General features: G+C 49.7%; 1 protein-coding gene across 1 annotated transcript in view; it reads left to right on the top strand.

Annotated features, from left to right (window-relative positions):
* The first annotated feature begins 414 nt into the window (after positions 1-414).
* LOC143352835 (lachesin) overlaps positions 415-15,428 on the top strand; it is a 59,609-nt gene continuing 44,595 nt past the window's right edge. The window contains exons 1-2 of the mRNA XM_076785734.1: positions 415-599; positions 7,103-7,230. Coding sequence (XP_076641849.1) covers positions 7,104-7,230 — 127 coding nt within the window. The 5' untranslated portion in view covers positions 415-599; position 7,103. The remainder of the gene's footprint in view (positions 600-7,102; positions 7,231-15,428) is intronic.

Consider the following 15,428-nt stretch of genomic DNA (forward strand, 5'->3'; position numbering starts at 1 on the left):
TTTTCTCGCGGATCATGGTCCTCGGTGCACTCTCGCGTTCCGCTCGGCGCGACGCGGCGCGGCGCGGCGCGGCGCCCGGGCCTCGGCGACGATCCGCATGCATCAAAGCTACATAATAAATTGAATATTATATGCAGCGACGGGGGAAGTAGGGAACCGGGGGTACGCGAGGAAACGCGAAGGAGCCGAGACGGAGAAAGGGAAAGAGAAAGGGGGGAGGGAGAAGGAGGAGAGACAGAGCAAGGAGAAAGAGGATAGAAAAGAGAGGAAAGAGGAAAGAGGAAAGAAGAAGGGACACAGGAGGTCCTGGACCTGCGCCATGCGAGGCGAGCGTCCCGTCACGGAGCGTTCCGACGCTCGACTCGCTCCACGGCTAGCTCGACGCCGCCGTCAGTACACGCGTCTCGACGCCCGGGGATGCGTCCGGTGCCGGAATTCTAGCGGGACGCTCGACGAACCGATTTCGCTCGCCTGCCGACTCGTCCTCGACCGAGAGAGTGTGCCGCGTCGGAAAGTCGGGAACCAAAACACAAGGACACAGTACCACGTATGACGCGCCGTGTGCATTCGCGAGTATAATGCTACACTTTTCTCACGAGGTAATGTCCCCGCACGGTGGGAGTCGTACGACGGGGAGAACCGAACCGTTCGATCCGCGATCGAACCGTGGAATCGCGAGTTTCGCTGGTTTCCCAAAGGATTTCGCGGTGTCCGTCCGCACTATTTCTCTCTCTCTCTGTCTCTCTCTGGCTCTCTCTCTCTCTCTCTCTCTCTCTTTAGCCATCCGATTTCACGGCGGGACGATATATCAACGCGATATTTTCCAGCGAAATTCCCTGCCGAATTCCAAGTGAATTATAAGGGTACCGGGTTCCGAAGGCTCGGAACGCTCCAAAGGCTCCAAAGGCTCCCGGAGATTCGGCGATAACAGTCTGAAAATCCGACGGCCGATAATCCACGTCGGCCAATTGAATTTTCGATATTCGTGGAATTATTGCCGAAAGGGTGGTCCTGACCCACGCGACGCGAATTCTCGTCCTGGGGATCCTTGGTCCTACGACCAGCGACCAGCGAACGGCGAACGACGCTCTCGCATTTTCTCGGTTCTTTCGGAACCGGGCAAAAAGGGACAAGGGACACTGGAATACGAGGGACGGATCCGTTCGTATATGACGCGTTTTTACCGAGACGGCCCGTGGCTAATGGCCTCGCCGGTGACTTTGATAAATCCATCCCTCGAAGGTGATTCATTATATCAGACCCTGTTCCTCCGTGCGTATGAATTTTATTACCGAAACGCTGCGCGATTCCGCGACCGTCATCGGTGCCCTCCGCGCGCGCGTTTCGCTTCGATATGCGACCCGAGCGGTGAAGAATCGTGTTTAACCATACCGGTCCCGACGAGACAACTCGCATCTTCTTCTATCTCTTTGTTCAATACGAAATTAATATTCGTGGAAAATGAAATTCGTTCGTTTATTCGGGGGATCGTTCGCGGATCGACTCTTGGAATTTTGACAAGACGTTGCATACTATCGTAATTAGCCCGAGCTGTAAAGAATCGCGTTTAACGCTGCAACGATACCGGTCCGGAAGAGACAACTCGTATCTTCTTCTATCCCTTTGTTCGATTCGAAATGTTCGTGGAAAAAGAAATTCGACTCTTGGAATTTTGACAAGACGTTGCAAACTATCGTAGTTAGCCCGAGCCGTAAAGAATCGCGTTTAACGCTGCAACGATACCGGTCCGGAAGAGACAACTCGTATCTTCTTCTATCTCTTTGTTCAATTCGAAATTAATATACGTGGAAAATGAAATTCGTTCGTTAATTCGGGGGATCGTTCGCGGATCGACTCTTGGAATTTTTACAAGACTCTGCAAACTATCGTAATTAGCCCGAGCTGTAAAGAATCGCGTTTAACGCTGCAACCATACCGGTCCGGAAGAGATCTTCTATCTTTTTATTCGATTCGAACTTAATATTCGTGGAAAATGAAATTCGTTCGTTTATTCGGGGGGTCGTTTTCACAAGGAGTCGAGGAACGCGTCGACTTTTGGAATTTTGACAAGACGTTGCAAATGATCGTAGTTAGCCCGCGCGGTGAAGAATCGCGATTTAACCCTACAACCACACCAGTCCGGACGAGACAACTCGCATCTACTTCTATCTCTTTGTTCGATTCGAAATTAATATTCGTGGAAAATGAAATTCGCTCGTTTATTCGGGGGATCGTTCGCGGATCGACTCTTGGAATTTTGACAAGACGTAGCAAACTATCGTAGTTAGCCCGACTGGTGAAGAATCGCGTTTAACCACACCGGTCAGGACGAGACAACTCGCATCTACTTCTATCTCTTTGTTCGATTCGAAATTAATATTCGTGGAAAATGAAATTCGCTCGTTTATTCGGGGGATCGTTCGCGGATCGACTCTTGGAATTTTGACAAGACGTAGCAAACTATCGTAGTTAGCCCGACTGGTGAAGAATCGCGTTTAACCACACCGGTCAGGACGAGACAACTCGCATCTACTTCTATCTCTTTGTTCGATTCGAAATTAATATTCGTGGAAAATGAAATTCGCTCGTTTATTCGGGGGATCGTTCGCGGATCGACTCTTGGAATTTTGACAAGACGTAGCAAACTATCGTAGTTAGCCCGACTGGTGAAGAATCGCGTTTAACCACACCGGTCAGGACGAGACAACTCGCATCTACTTCTATCTCTTTGTTCGATTCGAAATTAATATTCGTGGAAAATGAAATTCGCTCGTTTATTCGGGGGATCGTTCGCGGATCGACTCTTGGAATTTTGACAAGACGTAGCAAACTATCGTAGTTAGCCCGACTGGTGAAGAATCGCGTTTAACCACACCGGTCAGGACGAGACAACTCGCATCTACTTCTATCTCTTTGTTCGATTCGAAATTAATATTCGTGGAAAATGAAATTCGCTCGTTTATTCGGGGGATCGTTCGCGGATCGACTCTTGGAATTTTGACAAGGCGTTGCAAACTATCGTAGTTAGGAGCGGTGAAGAATCGCGTTTAACCACACCGGTCCGGACGAGACAACTGGTATCTCCTTCTATCTCTTTGTTCAATTGGAAATTAATATTCGTGGAAAATGAAATTCGTTCGCGTATTCGGGGGGTCGTTTTCGCAGGGAGTCGAGGAACGCGTCGACTCTTGGAATTTTGACAAGACGTTGCAAACTATCGTAGTTACGGCGCTCGGTGCTTGTAACGTTAAACATTAGGTGGGCACGTCGGCACCCTCCGCGAATAAGATTAATCGGTTTCGGGCGACGTTAAGGCCGCGATCCGGGGGGAGAAAGTAGCGAAACGTATCGTCCGGGAATTCGAAACTGGAGCCTCCTTCGAGATTCGGAGCGGGGGACGACTAATTCCCCGTCGAACGTCCGAAGACGCTGCCGACGACGATTATCTTCGAAGTTAAAGAGGGGCAGCATCGTAATCCCCCGGCGTAACGTTTGTAATCGTCCGGCTCGGGTCGGCAAAGTTGTTTCGCAAAAACGGACGCTGGCTTTCTAGCCGGCATCGTAGATAATTAATCTGTTTCCCCGGAGGATGGCCGCCGCCGCGTATTTGCATAGGTACGCGTATGCAAATGGTAAGCGTCCGCCTTCGTTCCAACTCCAACTGAAAATTATTCTTCGGGAGCGACGATCGCGTTCGCCCGAATCTTCCGATGGAACTTTCTACCCTTTCCGGTTCAAAAGAGACGCCACGGTCCACGAGTTTGTAACGTTTCAACGAATACCGTTATACGGCAAACTCGTGTACACTTCGAAATTAATTGCGAAGGTAAAACGAGCTTTCCGTCCGCGAATATTTACCAGAAACTAATGCGACGTGAATATTTCGCGGAGCCACCAGCATTTATTGCACGATACGTTTTGGTTTCGATTCAGAGATAACTTTTTGCCGAATCGAAAGAAACGATCTCTGATTTTCGACATTTTCAAGGTATTACGCGAAATTGGAAACGCGCTATCTTGCCGCACGGTTCGGAGCGGCGTGGCACGGGGCATGGGTCATGGGGCGGCAGCGTAATCGGTTGGGCGCAAGGGAAAACAAAAGGGAGAGATGGATCGCGATACACGGAAACGAGAAACAAATGTTTCGACCGGCCGAGAAATTTCGCGAGACTCGAACGGCATCGATCGGAATCGGAAAAGGGAGGCGAAACGATCGGCGGGCCCGGCTGTTTTGTTCTCGATGATAACAGCCACGGCCTGTGCCGCGAATCTGCGAGTCTGCGAACGCCGCGATGCGAGATCCTGCTGGCTGCCAGTAATTAATGCCTGGCGCGCGTGGTCCTCGGACCGGAGAACGTCCGGGGAAGGTCCGGAAAAATTACGGGTTTGCATTTCCCTTGATTATCCGGAGGCTCCTCGGGAAACGGTATCAGTCGTTAAAATTCCCTGGCTCGCCGAGATTTAAGCCGCGCTTAACGCCGTCTCAGCGTAACGAGGGCAAAACGAGAAATTGCGAATTTTTCTTTTTTCGGGGATTAGTAAATCATCGGACACGGGGACGAGTTCGCCGACGCGCTCTCGATCCACGAGAAGAAGTCCTCCATCGACTCAACAATCGAGATCAACTCATTTCCAGTACAACGACGAACGAGCGGCGGCGCAAGCAGCGAGTTCTCTACTATCTATTCTCCTCTCTCTTCTTCATCTTCTTCTCCCTCGTCTCCTTTCCGTCCCTCGACCAGGGCTTTTAAATCGGTCATAACGTTTGCGCGATTCTTTCCCGAAGAGACAATGTTTGCGAGCAAACAGTTGATCGCGGTAAACACGCGGAAAAGGGTCGGAAATGGAATCTCGGTTCGAAAAGTGGAATCCCTCTCGGCCGGATCCTTCCATTACCAATCTGGCCCCCCGAAGAACAGCCGAACGACGGGAACGAAAATCCGATTTCCTCGTGTCGCTTCGCGGCCCGCAACCGACTAATCGACGAACCAGCATAAACATGCCGCTCCGCTCCGCTCTGCACCGCGCCGCGTCGCGCAATATGTACCGTGCGTGCTGTGTATTTACGACCGACATCGAAAGACCCGAGTCATCGTTTACCCTTTCGAGAATTATTTCCACGGGGTGAAACGACTGCTCGTCCACTTTTACAAAATTTCCAGAGGCCTATGTGCTATTCTGGTATACAGCCATTTCTCGATATATGTCGCAAATACTGTAAAAGTCGCAGGACTATGCCCACTGCCGCGGGGTGTAACCCGTGAGGGGGACGTCGTTCACGTGGATGAAAGAATAATAGCATCTGGACGATATATGTCGCTGGCAAGACCCGTGTTGCTGACATGAAACTCTATCTTGGAACTCGAATACCGGTAGACAACTTTGAAAAGCGTCAATTGGCATTTATAACGCAATTTTGCTGACCTGTAAGACCAATTTATTTTTACGACGAATTCGGCACGAGAATAGCACCAAGTGCCACCTGATGTTATTTGCAATTGCAAACGATGGAATAAGCAAGCTTCGCGAGATCGACCAACCGCGATAGTCGTTACCGCCGCTCGTCCACTGTGTTACCGTTCAAACGAGACACGTGGGTCCCGTCGCACTGCGAAGGGTCGAGCTCGTTTCTCGCGTCATTACATTATCTTCCCGGTTCGCCGGTCGGCGGGGCTGCGTCGAAAGAATTTTAATCATCCCGTTTCGATTCCGATTTTCCGCGTCTCCCGTCTCGCGTCCCGGTAGTCCGGATCCAGATATTTCTTCCCGTTCGATTCCGTTCCGGTGGTCGTCTTTCAGCCCGGAGAAAAGAGGATCCCTTGGCTCCGCTCTGGTCCGACGGTACCATCGATCACGCAACGCCGAGATAAGACAAGGAGCTTATAATCCGTGATCTCGTCGACGGAAATGAAAGAGATTTCACGGGTATACGGGCGTGCAGATATGCGCGTACACGCGTCGACCGATCGCGAAAACCGACGGAAACAAGAGATTCGGCTGTACCAGCGAGTATAGGCGACGGAAATTTTGTGGTAAATACCAGAAGAGCGCAAAATTGACGAACCTTAGGGGCGCGTTTATAGGAAATTATTGTATCGATTCGTTTATCGCGAGCGTCTTATCGCGCTCGCCGGAGCCTAAAAGCCGGGGATAGAATCTCGTTTAAACTCCCCGTGTCGAGACAAACCAGTGATTCCCGAGGAGGAACGCACCTGAGGAGCTTTCGCGATCGGCGAGCGCGTTAGCGATACTCGATTTTTCCATTATCTCTCCGCTGGAACTGGTATTTCGGGGGAAAGGCGGCGGCGGCGGCGGTTCGCGCGTTATCTGAAATGCGAGAGAAAGAAAAAGAGAGATAGAGAGACAGAGAGAGAGAGAGAGAGAGAGAGAGAGACGGTCGACAAGGAGAAGGGACAAAGAGCCGAGGGACTTTCATTTGGCCCTGTCGTAAATAAGAAGGAACAGTTGGTCCGCGTTGCACGCGTACGAGTGCCGCGGTTCCGCGTCCGGCGGCGCCGCTAAATTCCCTCTCCTGCGGAAATCTCTGCTCCTAAATGGCCGAGATAGTTATTTACGAGGGACGGCGTAAAGGATAATTGTCCCGCGTCTCCTTGGACAGCGTAGTTGTCGGAGCTGCGGCAAGTCCGCGGAGGGAGGGGAGGGGGTCGTACGAAGTCCCGATACCCGTTCCCCATTCACGTAGCCCGTAGCCCCGATTCGGCCGCGCGGGCACGTACATTACGCGAAATTGCGCGAACTTCGAGCAGTCGGTTATACGTCGCTTGACAAACGTATCGATTCAGAACGGGGGAGGAACGGGACGAAAGAAATAATAAAAAAGACGAGCGGCTGGTACGAAGAGGACCGTGAAAGGGGTAGGGGGAGAGGGAGGGGGTGGAGGCAGGGAAGAAACAACCAGAAAAGAGAGTTCGGTGAACGGGGGTACAGGGAGGGGGAGGGGGGGTGTATGGGTTCGGTTAAAACCAGCGGGAAGAGAGGATAGGCGGATGGGGGAGACACGGCGTGCCGGAGGGAGAGGAACAGCCAGAGAAAGAGGGAGTCGTTATTATTGTTCAGTTATTTCTTTTTCTTCCACTTTCAGAATGAGGGTGGCACGGCTATTACTGTGCTACGTACTTCTCGAAGACTACAGTACCAATCTCGGCGGGGCTGCAATTACCAGCGACGCCGTGCGCCAGGACGCCTCTGCGACGAATCCCACGCTGAGAGGTACATATACCTACTATCTACGAGTCTATGCACATATATGTATATCTGTATCTCTGTACACGCCTCTATGTCTGTGCCTACGACTATGTCCGCGCCTACGTGGATATTCGCGTATACACCCGGCGAGCACGCGCGTACTACTTACGTGTATCGCGGAACGCATTGTTCCCTTTCGGAAACGCGTGCGAGAGGAATGCAGCCGCGAGCCGAACGGTTTCCGCGTTTTCAGACCGCGAAGTCTCGCGGACGTTCCGCGTCGATCGCGAAACACGTTGCTGGTTGCTGGTTGCTACTCTCGGGAGATCCAGCTACACCGGCTTCTCGAAACCCGTCGAATTTGCTAATCAATCAGCGCGATTCCAACAATGACGTAACGCAAAATTCGCGGTTTCCCAGCAATTGATGCCGGAAAATACATTACTGCTTGTCTGACGGAAGCGAACGCGCGCGTTGCGTTGCTGCAACTTGGAGAACTTGTGATTTCTCTATACAGGGTCATCCGTTTTTAAACGGCCAAACGTCAACCAGCTATAGAGGAACCCAAATGAAACAACTTTCACCCCTAACACTTTTTTTGATTCGGTCTTGATTTTTAGATAATTGCACAAACCCGTCAGTTTTTGCGTTCACTTAAGATTAAATATATTAGGACTGCAATTATGTATCTTGATGATTTTTCCTTTGTTTGGTTTAAAATAAATAGGGGCATCTTTTTTATTCAGTCAACTTTTTTCTATGACCTTTGGATCTTGGTTTTTTTTTTACATGGGGCACGCCGTGGAGACTGAATGAAATAACTTCGAATCAAAAAAAGTGTTAGGGGTGAAAGTTGTTCCATTTGGGGTCCTCTATAGCTGGTTGACGTTTGGCCGTTTAAAATCGGATGACCCTGTATATGTCGTCAAAGCTTGGATGATAAACGTCGCGGAATTATCCCCGGTACCGCGGGGTATACCCGTGAGGGGCCACGAGGAGTGTAAACATAAGGGTCAGATTATACTAGGTAGGTCAGAGGCTGAGGGTCTATAAACGCTGGATACAAAAATCTTTCTTTTTTTGTATCTAGCGTTCATAGACTCCCAGCGTCTGACCTGCCCAGTATAATCTGACCCTAACACGGCTCGGGTATGTCTCCTGAACGAGGCACGACAGTGACAAGACCCGTATCGTTGACATATATCGAGAGTACACTGTATTGCAACCGAAACTCGCAGGAAAATGTACAGCGACGAAGAAAAGCATCGGCACGCGGCCACTTTATCGAATGTTTTGCGCGCAGTCCGTTATGGACGCAACAATTACCTCCTGGGAGAGTATCCCTAACTCAAACGGCAAATTGTTGTAGCAGCGAGGGAGCGATAAGACGTTGAGCGTGGAACGCGTTAACGGGGGCATCATTGTGTCGCGTCCTCGGCTAAGATGTCGTCTAGATCCATTACGACTATGCCGTGTGTAATCGCGAACCGCTTGCGGTAGCCCGTTATCCGATCTCGGACTGTTGCATTCTCCGGGCTAATGAGTAATCAACGGGAACGTCGCGTCGCGTCGCGCGGCTAAACGACGAGGAATGGATGGCGGCAAGCGACCAGGAGCGAGCACCGATTTTGCCCGCGGTTCGCCGCAATCGACGCCCAATGGATGTCGGCGTCGACTCGACTTTCTTGTCGCGCCGAATTCTCCAGGGCCGTCCAATGAATTTCGTTTTGCGCGCTAGACTGTCGTGCACGGGGAACACCTTCCGAGCCGGGCGAAACTTTAGATTAAACGCGGGACGCTGCTCGCCTGGCGTCGAGTCGCGTCGCGTCGCGCGAGATCGCACTCACCGTAGACATATCCGGTTGAAACGTATACGCGAGAGATGATTACCGTTTTAAGTATTCGAAATGAAACGCGAAACGGACGAAAACGTTAGCGTAAAATTGGTTCCTCTTGGAACGGGCTAATGCCACTACCGGCGAACGTATGAGCGGTCTTTTGAAAACGGTCCGTTGTAAGCTGTAAAAATATGTATAATAAATAGACTGCGAATCTTCCTGCAAAATAAGAGACGGTTGCATCGGTTGCAAGACGCGGGAGTCGAATGAAAATTTCTCTCTTCCTTTGAAACTAGTACACTCAGCACTCGAATGGCGACTGTAAGGCGCCACTAAAAATTGCCGTAACATTATTCGAAATATTGTTTACATTATTAACCCTTTGACTGCGTCGCGATCTCGGAGTGATCCAGCAATAGGAACGGCGCCGTTATTCGCGCGTATAGGACGTATATTTACGGCTTTCGTATACAGGGTGAGGCACTTGAAACGGGACATCTGAACAACTTGGTTGCTATTGGTGATAGGGAAATTATTTGGTATCGAGGGGCTGGTTACCCGATGTTACTAGTTTTTTGACAAGTGAAGGCGTCAAGGAGATACGAAGGTCATCTCTGTTTGTTTAAATGGAACCACATATTTTGGAACTCCTACGATTGTAGCCCTTCTCGAGACAATTTCAACGATATAGTCATTCAAGGTCATTCAAGGTCGTAAAGGTTAACAAGGAGGAAGAATATAAATTCACTGTGAATGCTACGTATTGGGATATTTTCTTTATTATTAAAGCAATCGAACCGAGTCAATTCAAAATGTAAACAATGTGCTTCAATCGAAAATAATCTGTTACAACAGACGCGAAAAGACATGCGGGAACGCATAAAAGGAGCCTGTGCTGCTATTGACAATCGCACACTTTAATGCATAATGCAATCATCAGTGGGCGAACCTTCAGACACTGTCTTTCTGTGGCTGGTCATCGTTTTTCAAAAATCTAGTAACATCGGATAATCAGCCCCTCGATACCAAATAATTTTGGCCTGATGCGTTTTTTCCTATCACCAATAGCAACCTAGTTATTCAGGTGGCCGGTTTTAAGTGCCTCACCCTGTATATTGATGGACTTGCGAGGACGTATATATACGCCTTTCGTATATATTGAAAGACTTATGACGGCGTCTATATACGCCTTCCGTAGTCAAAGGGTTTTTGAATTTCACAAATTACTAAATACTTCGGTATTGTACGAGTGAATTGCACCGTTTTCGTATGTACAACATGAGAAAAAAATATATAGAAGGGAAATATTCTAGGTCGGAAGAAACGTTTCCTTTTTTGAGTTAGAATAGCTTCGAGTGCAAAGGGTTAAAATATGTCGACTGCATTAAATTGTACCCAGGTACCCACTTTTACCGGACCAGTCAAAATGACTGGTAAAAATGTTTTCATCGGAAATTTTTTAATGAACCTCTTCATTGAAGCACATATTACACTAAAAGTTGTATGAAGTCCGAATGGGCACAGTCTTGTCACTGTTACAGAGCAATATACGTCAGTCGCATTTATTGCTCGGTAGTTCTAGTGTTAAATGCACAATATATCCGTGTAGCAATGAAGTATACACGGATCGCCGAAAGTCCTAGTAAATCGAGTAATTATGATTACCGTGCGTCTCCTTAGCACCGTTTAACATTCATCTGGGGCATTTTTTCCGACCGGACATAGGCGGGAATGAAATCGACGCACTTTCGGTGTTGCGGGCACGAGCGGCGAGGAGAAGCTGCGAAATAAGGAACCGGGACAAAGTGGTTACCGGAGTAACGTTCTGTCCCTGTTCTTCTCTTGGTTTCTGGGTATCTCGGTGTCTCTCGCGTCTCACCGGCCGTGAATCCGAAAGCCGTCTCTGAAATAGTGCTAAGGCGGAGCGTCTTTATCGGCAAACTTTTCTCGTGAACATTGTCGAGAGGAAGCCGCGTTTACACCGATTCTTGGGAATCTCGCAGAGATCGGAGTTCCCCGGAGCGAGACGACGCGGAGGAACAAATGTTCGATACGATGTATCAAGAAATAAAGGAACAACACCCCCGAGACAAATTGCTGCGACGGTGGTAGCGCTTTCGCGTCGAATCCTAGTGAAAGCTTCTCTCTCTCACTCTCACTCTTTCTCTCTCTATTCCTTTCTTTCTCTCGGCTCTCTTTTTCTTCGAGAGAAATTTTTTCCGGTCGATCGACTCTGGTCTCGCTGGGGATCGCGCGAAACGAGCCTCTTTATCGGGGAAATTATATTCATGGACAGTAACGTTTTTTTTTTCCGCCGCGGTAAAAATCGCGGCACGCTCCGCGGGCTGAATAAACGGATGCGAACGGACAGGTGGTCAGGCAGTCAGGCAGGCAGACAAGCAAAAGCACGGCGGAGGCCGAGGAAAATGCGACGCGATGTAATCGATGCCGTTGCTGATGAAAACTACGATCGGGTTACTCGAGCGAGCAATGTCCGCGCGAAGTCGCCGCGGTAATTAAACTCTTTGTCAGGATCGGACCGGAACGGCGCGGGAAACCGATGCGGCAAATAAAAGAGGCGAACAAAATAGAAGGAAAATCTAGGCTAGCCGGCTGGTCGACGGAGCATGGTGCAAAAATGATCGCAAGCGCGCCCGCGCGTCCTGCTAGCGTAATACGCTCTCCTCTGTTCTACTGTGTTTTCCTCGCTGGGACGCGGGTCAACGGATCCCTAACGGGATCCAACGGGTCGAGCGGGTCGAGCGGGTCGTGGCCGGGCAACAGAGTCGTCGGATTTCGGCGTTTAGCCGAGATTAGTTATCATCGACGCGCACGCGAGCCAAACCCGCGAGACCGTTTGCACGCGCGTCCATTGTCATCTCCCGTCCTCGCGGGCTGGTTTAAAACGCGATTCCATCCAAGCGTCATTATTCCCGCGGTTACTTTTCCAGAACATTCATCCATTTATTTATTACCTAGAACGTTATTTCTATCGATTAGACTCGGCGCATTAGCACGTTAAGTGGAAAGGCTATTAAAAGGCAATTGACACGGCCGGCACTCGTTCGTCGGCCGGACCATGCGAAAACGCTCGAACGTGTTCGGCTAAGATCAAAGACCTGTATGTCGAATTATGATTCAACCGCCGCTTCTTCGAGACCTTCGTCGAAATGAAATCGAAACCAACCGAAGCTGCCGGCGGCGTTCCTCGGCGATCTAATTAGCCGTGACGATTGACACTAGGTTTACGGGACCCGTCAAAATGACGGGTTCTAGTATTTTTAATTTAGAATTATTAAGATTCTAAGGATGCATGTATGAAAAATGACTTAGCAAATTTATTTCTTTGGGTATATATTATCCTAAAAATATTGCTAAAAATGTGGGTAGTACATTCTTGTTATTTTTTATAAAGTCCCGCAAAATAGTCACTTTTAGTGCTCCGTAAACCTGACGTTAACCCTTAGCACTCGAGTGGTGACTCTGAAGCACCACTACAAATTGTTGTGGCAATATTTCAAGGAAATTACAAAAAATATTACAAAATATTTGTTACATTACAAAATTAGTATGTGGACATCGAGTCAGTTTCGTATGAATAAAATGAAAATATTCTAAGACGGAAGAAAAATTTAGTTTTAGAATGAAAATAGCGCCGAGTGCAAAGGGTTAAGCGAAAGCCGGTCCGATTTGATACGCGCGGCGACTACGATACAAATGAAAAGGAGAGCACGAGGCAAACTCGCCGGAATCTCGAGGGGGTGGGAGGTCCGCGGCAATTTTCTTTGTGTCCGCGAGCATTAGAAGTTCTTCGCCGCGTGAAACGTTCTAGAAGAAAAGAAAAAAAAAAATGAATACATCCACCGTAGTCTATTCACACAACTCCTGATCAACGTAAACTGTTGCCGGATCGTAGCATGACTCGCGACTCGCGGCTAGCTGTTCGCCGGACCCGTTGACGCGTGAAACCGTTCGCGTCGAAAGTTTCGGAAAACTGAGGGCAAGTTTGTCTCAAAGAGAAAGAGGGTCGGGGAGATCGAAGGGTGGCGAACGAATAGCAGGAAGGAGGGGAAGGAGGGACCACTCGCGACGAGGTTCGAGCGTCCCGGAAGTTGAAGTGGCTCCACTCCGGCTCCACTCGGCTCGCTCCGCCCCGGCTCGCGTCTTCGGCCGGCTTTCTGGGCCCGAGCCGGTTACTTCGCCAACTTTTTCCTTTGAGGATGGAAGATATTAATTAAACTGTCACAGACACGATATCGGAGAGCCTCTAACTTTATTTCGCCACTTGCAAGTTTACCACTCGAGCGCAGCGCGGCGCGCCTGTGCGCCTGTGCGCCCGTGCGCTTGCGGTTTCTCGAAAACCCGATCGCCTTCGTCGGACCGCTCGTCACCGATCTTATCTCGTAAGCATACCGACGCGTCGTCGTCGACGTCGACGTCGGCTTGGTTATGAATGCGAAGCGACCCCGGGAGACCGGCGTGCAACGCGTGACTAACGCGTTCCTCGTTTCTCCGGATCGGACGTCCGCGCCCGACCGCTCCGGAATGAATCTTCTGAAAACTGAACCACTATATCAGGATCTCGAGCCCCGAGCGTCGAAAGTCCCCCGCCGAGAACGACCCAGGGAATCGGAAGTTTCGCGAGAATGTGGAAGACTGGACGGAACTTGCAACTTTGCTTCCCCACCGCCGAGAGTATGGTACAGGCTTTTTTGTTATCGACAAACTTCGATTTGTTCGTTAACGCTGGTACCGAGCGGGCCCAACGGTTGCGTTCGCTTTCGTCGTATGAATTAACAAACGCGCATTCCTGAGGATTTTAACCGATATCTGTCTTTGTCGAGTAAACTCGCATAACGGCCCTCTCGCGTCTTTAACCCCTCGTTCGTCGGGTGGTTTAGTCTCGTTTTGGAGAGTAATGCCGGTGCTGAGAGGTTATGCGAAAATAATTATACAGTGACTCCCACTAATATTCTGAACGCTTTTAAAAATCGCATAACTCTGTCAATACTGGACTATATTACTTGAATTTTTTTGAGAAGTTAGAACAATTGGCTCGCTACATAACGCGAGAACACTGAAGTCAATTATCGCTGTCGCGGAGCTTTTCTATTTTCAAATGCATCGTCTCCATTTTTCAAGTTTTGCACAACTCGCTGCACTACCTAATCGAATTATTTACACTGATCACTTGTGTCGCAACCTGGGCCCATGACCTGTTGGAAGATTATGTGAGAATAATTATATATTTCTTCCACTGTCTTCATATATAATTATTTTCACATAACCTCTCAACCCCTACCGCTTGGGCCCTGATTTCGTCGAGTTAAATCCTTGTCCTATAACAACGAGTGAGACTCGCGGTAAGATATTCGGCCGAAAAACAATAAGCACGAGCCTGACGCGTGGTACCTCGTTTGGACCAAACGTAAAGAACACGAGTCAGGCTCGTGGCTCGCGATATACATACCGCGTACATGGTGAGTATACTAAACAAGTAAATGGCTCGACGCGTGACCGACCTTCTTGTCTATTGTGGCCCGGGCAATCGGGAGTTAGCGGGTAGGACAAGGGGTTAAATGTCACGGGAAAGGGTTAATAACGTCTTTTCGAGGCTGCGGTGGTTTCAGTCACCGAATTGAGTAACCGCTTCGAATCCCGGCGAGTCATCGTCGCGGCATTTATTATCGGTACCGATAGAGGCGTTACGTACGAGCAAATTTTAACCGGTCGTCGACGTCTCTTAGGATATCGAGCCTCGGATGAAACGAGGGCGAGTCCTCTCGCGAGGAGACGAGGGCTTTCTCCGGTCTCCGGCTGGCAAACGGAAACGTGCCGGTCCGTGGAAAAGATAAATTGTCCGAGATTAACCGATTAAGGAAGCTCGCCGTTGATCCATCGAAACGGCGAGAAAACGGTGTCTCCGGCGATTTCACGGCTACGCGCGGCGACTATCATTTATAACGACTTCCCGGCTCTGCTGACTCGTCGCGGTTTTATTAACTCTTCCAGGCTCGACCGTTAACGGGAGCCAGCAGATATTGCGCGTTCTCCGGTATCCCGAGCCACGGTGGCACCCCGTTCATCCTTATTTTTCCCTTGGCCCGAGATCGATTATCCGTGAAAGTATCGCCACCACCTGTCCATCCACCTGTCAACGTGCAGACTGGATCAAAGGGCCGCTTTACAAATCGCATCAAGCACCGACCTACCTCGGCTCCGTCGAGGTCGAGAGCTGCGAAGCCACGCCTGCTCCGAGCGCGAGAGATCGCGTTCGAAATTCTTAAATCGCTCCGCATCGAATTTCGGATCGATATGCCGATCAGTATGTACTTTGGTTTACGCGAGTCGAACAACTTCCGAGGCACCGAAGTGCGTCGAGAC

Source organism: Halictus rubicundus, chromosome 3 (assembly GCF_050948215.1).
Source record: "Halictus rubicundus isolate RS-2024b chromosome 3, iyHalRubi1_principal, whole genome shotgun sequence".
Taxonomy (NCBI): domain Eukaryota; kingdom Metazoa; phylum Arthropoda; class Insecta; order Hymenoptera; family Halictidae; genus Halictus; species Halictus rubicundus.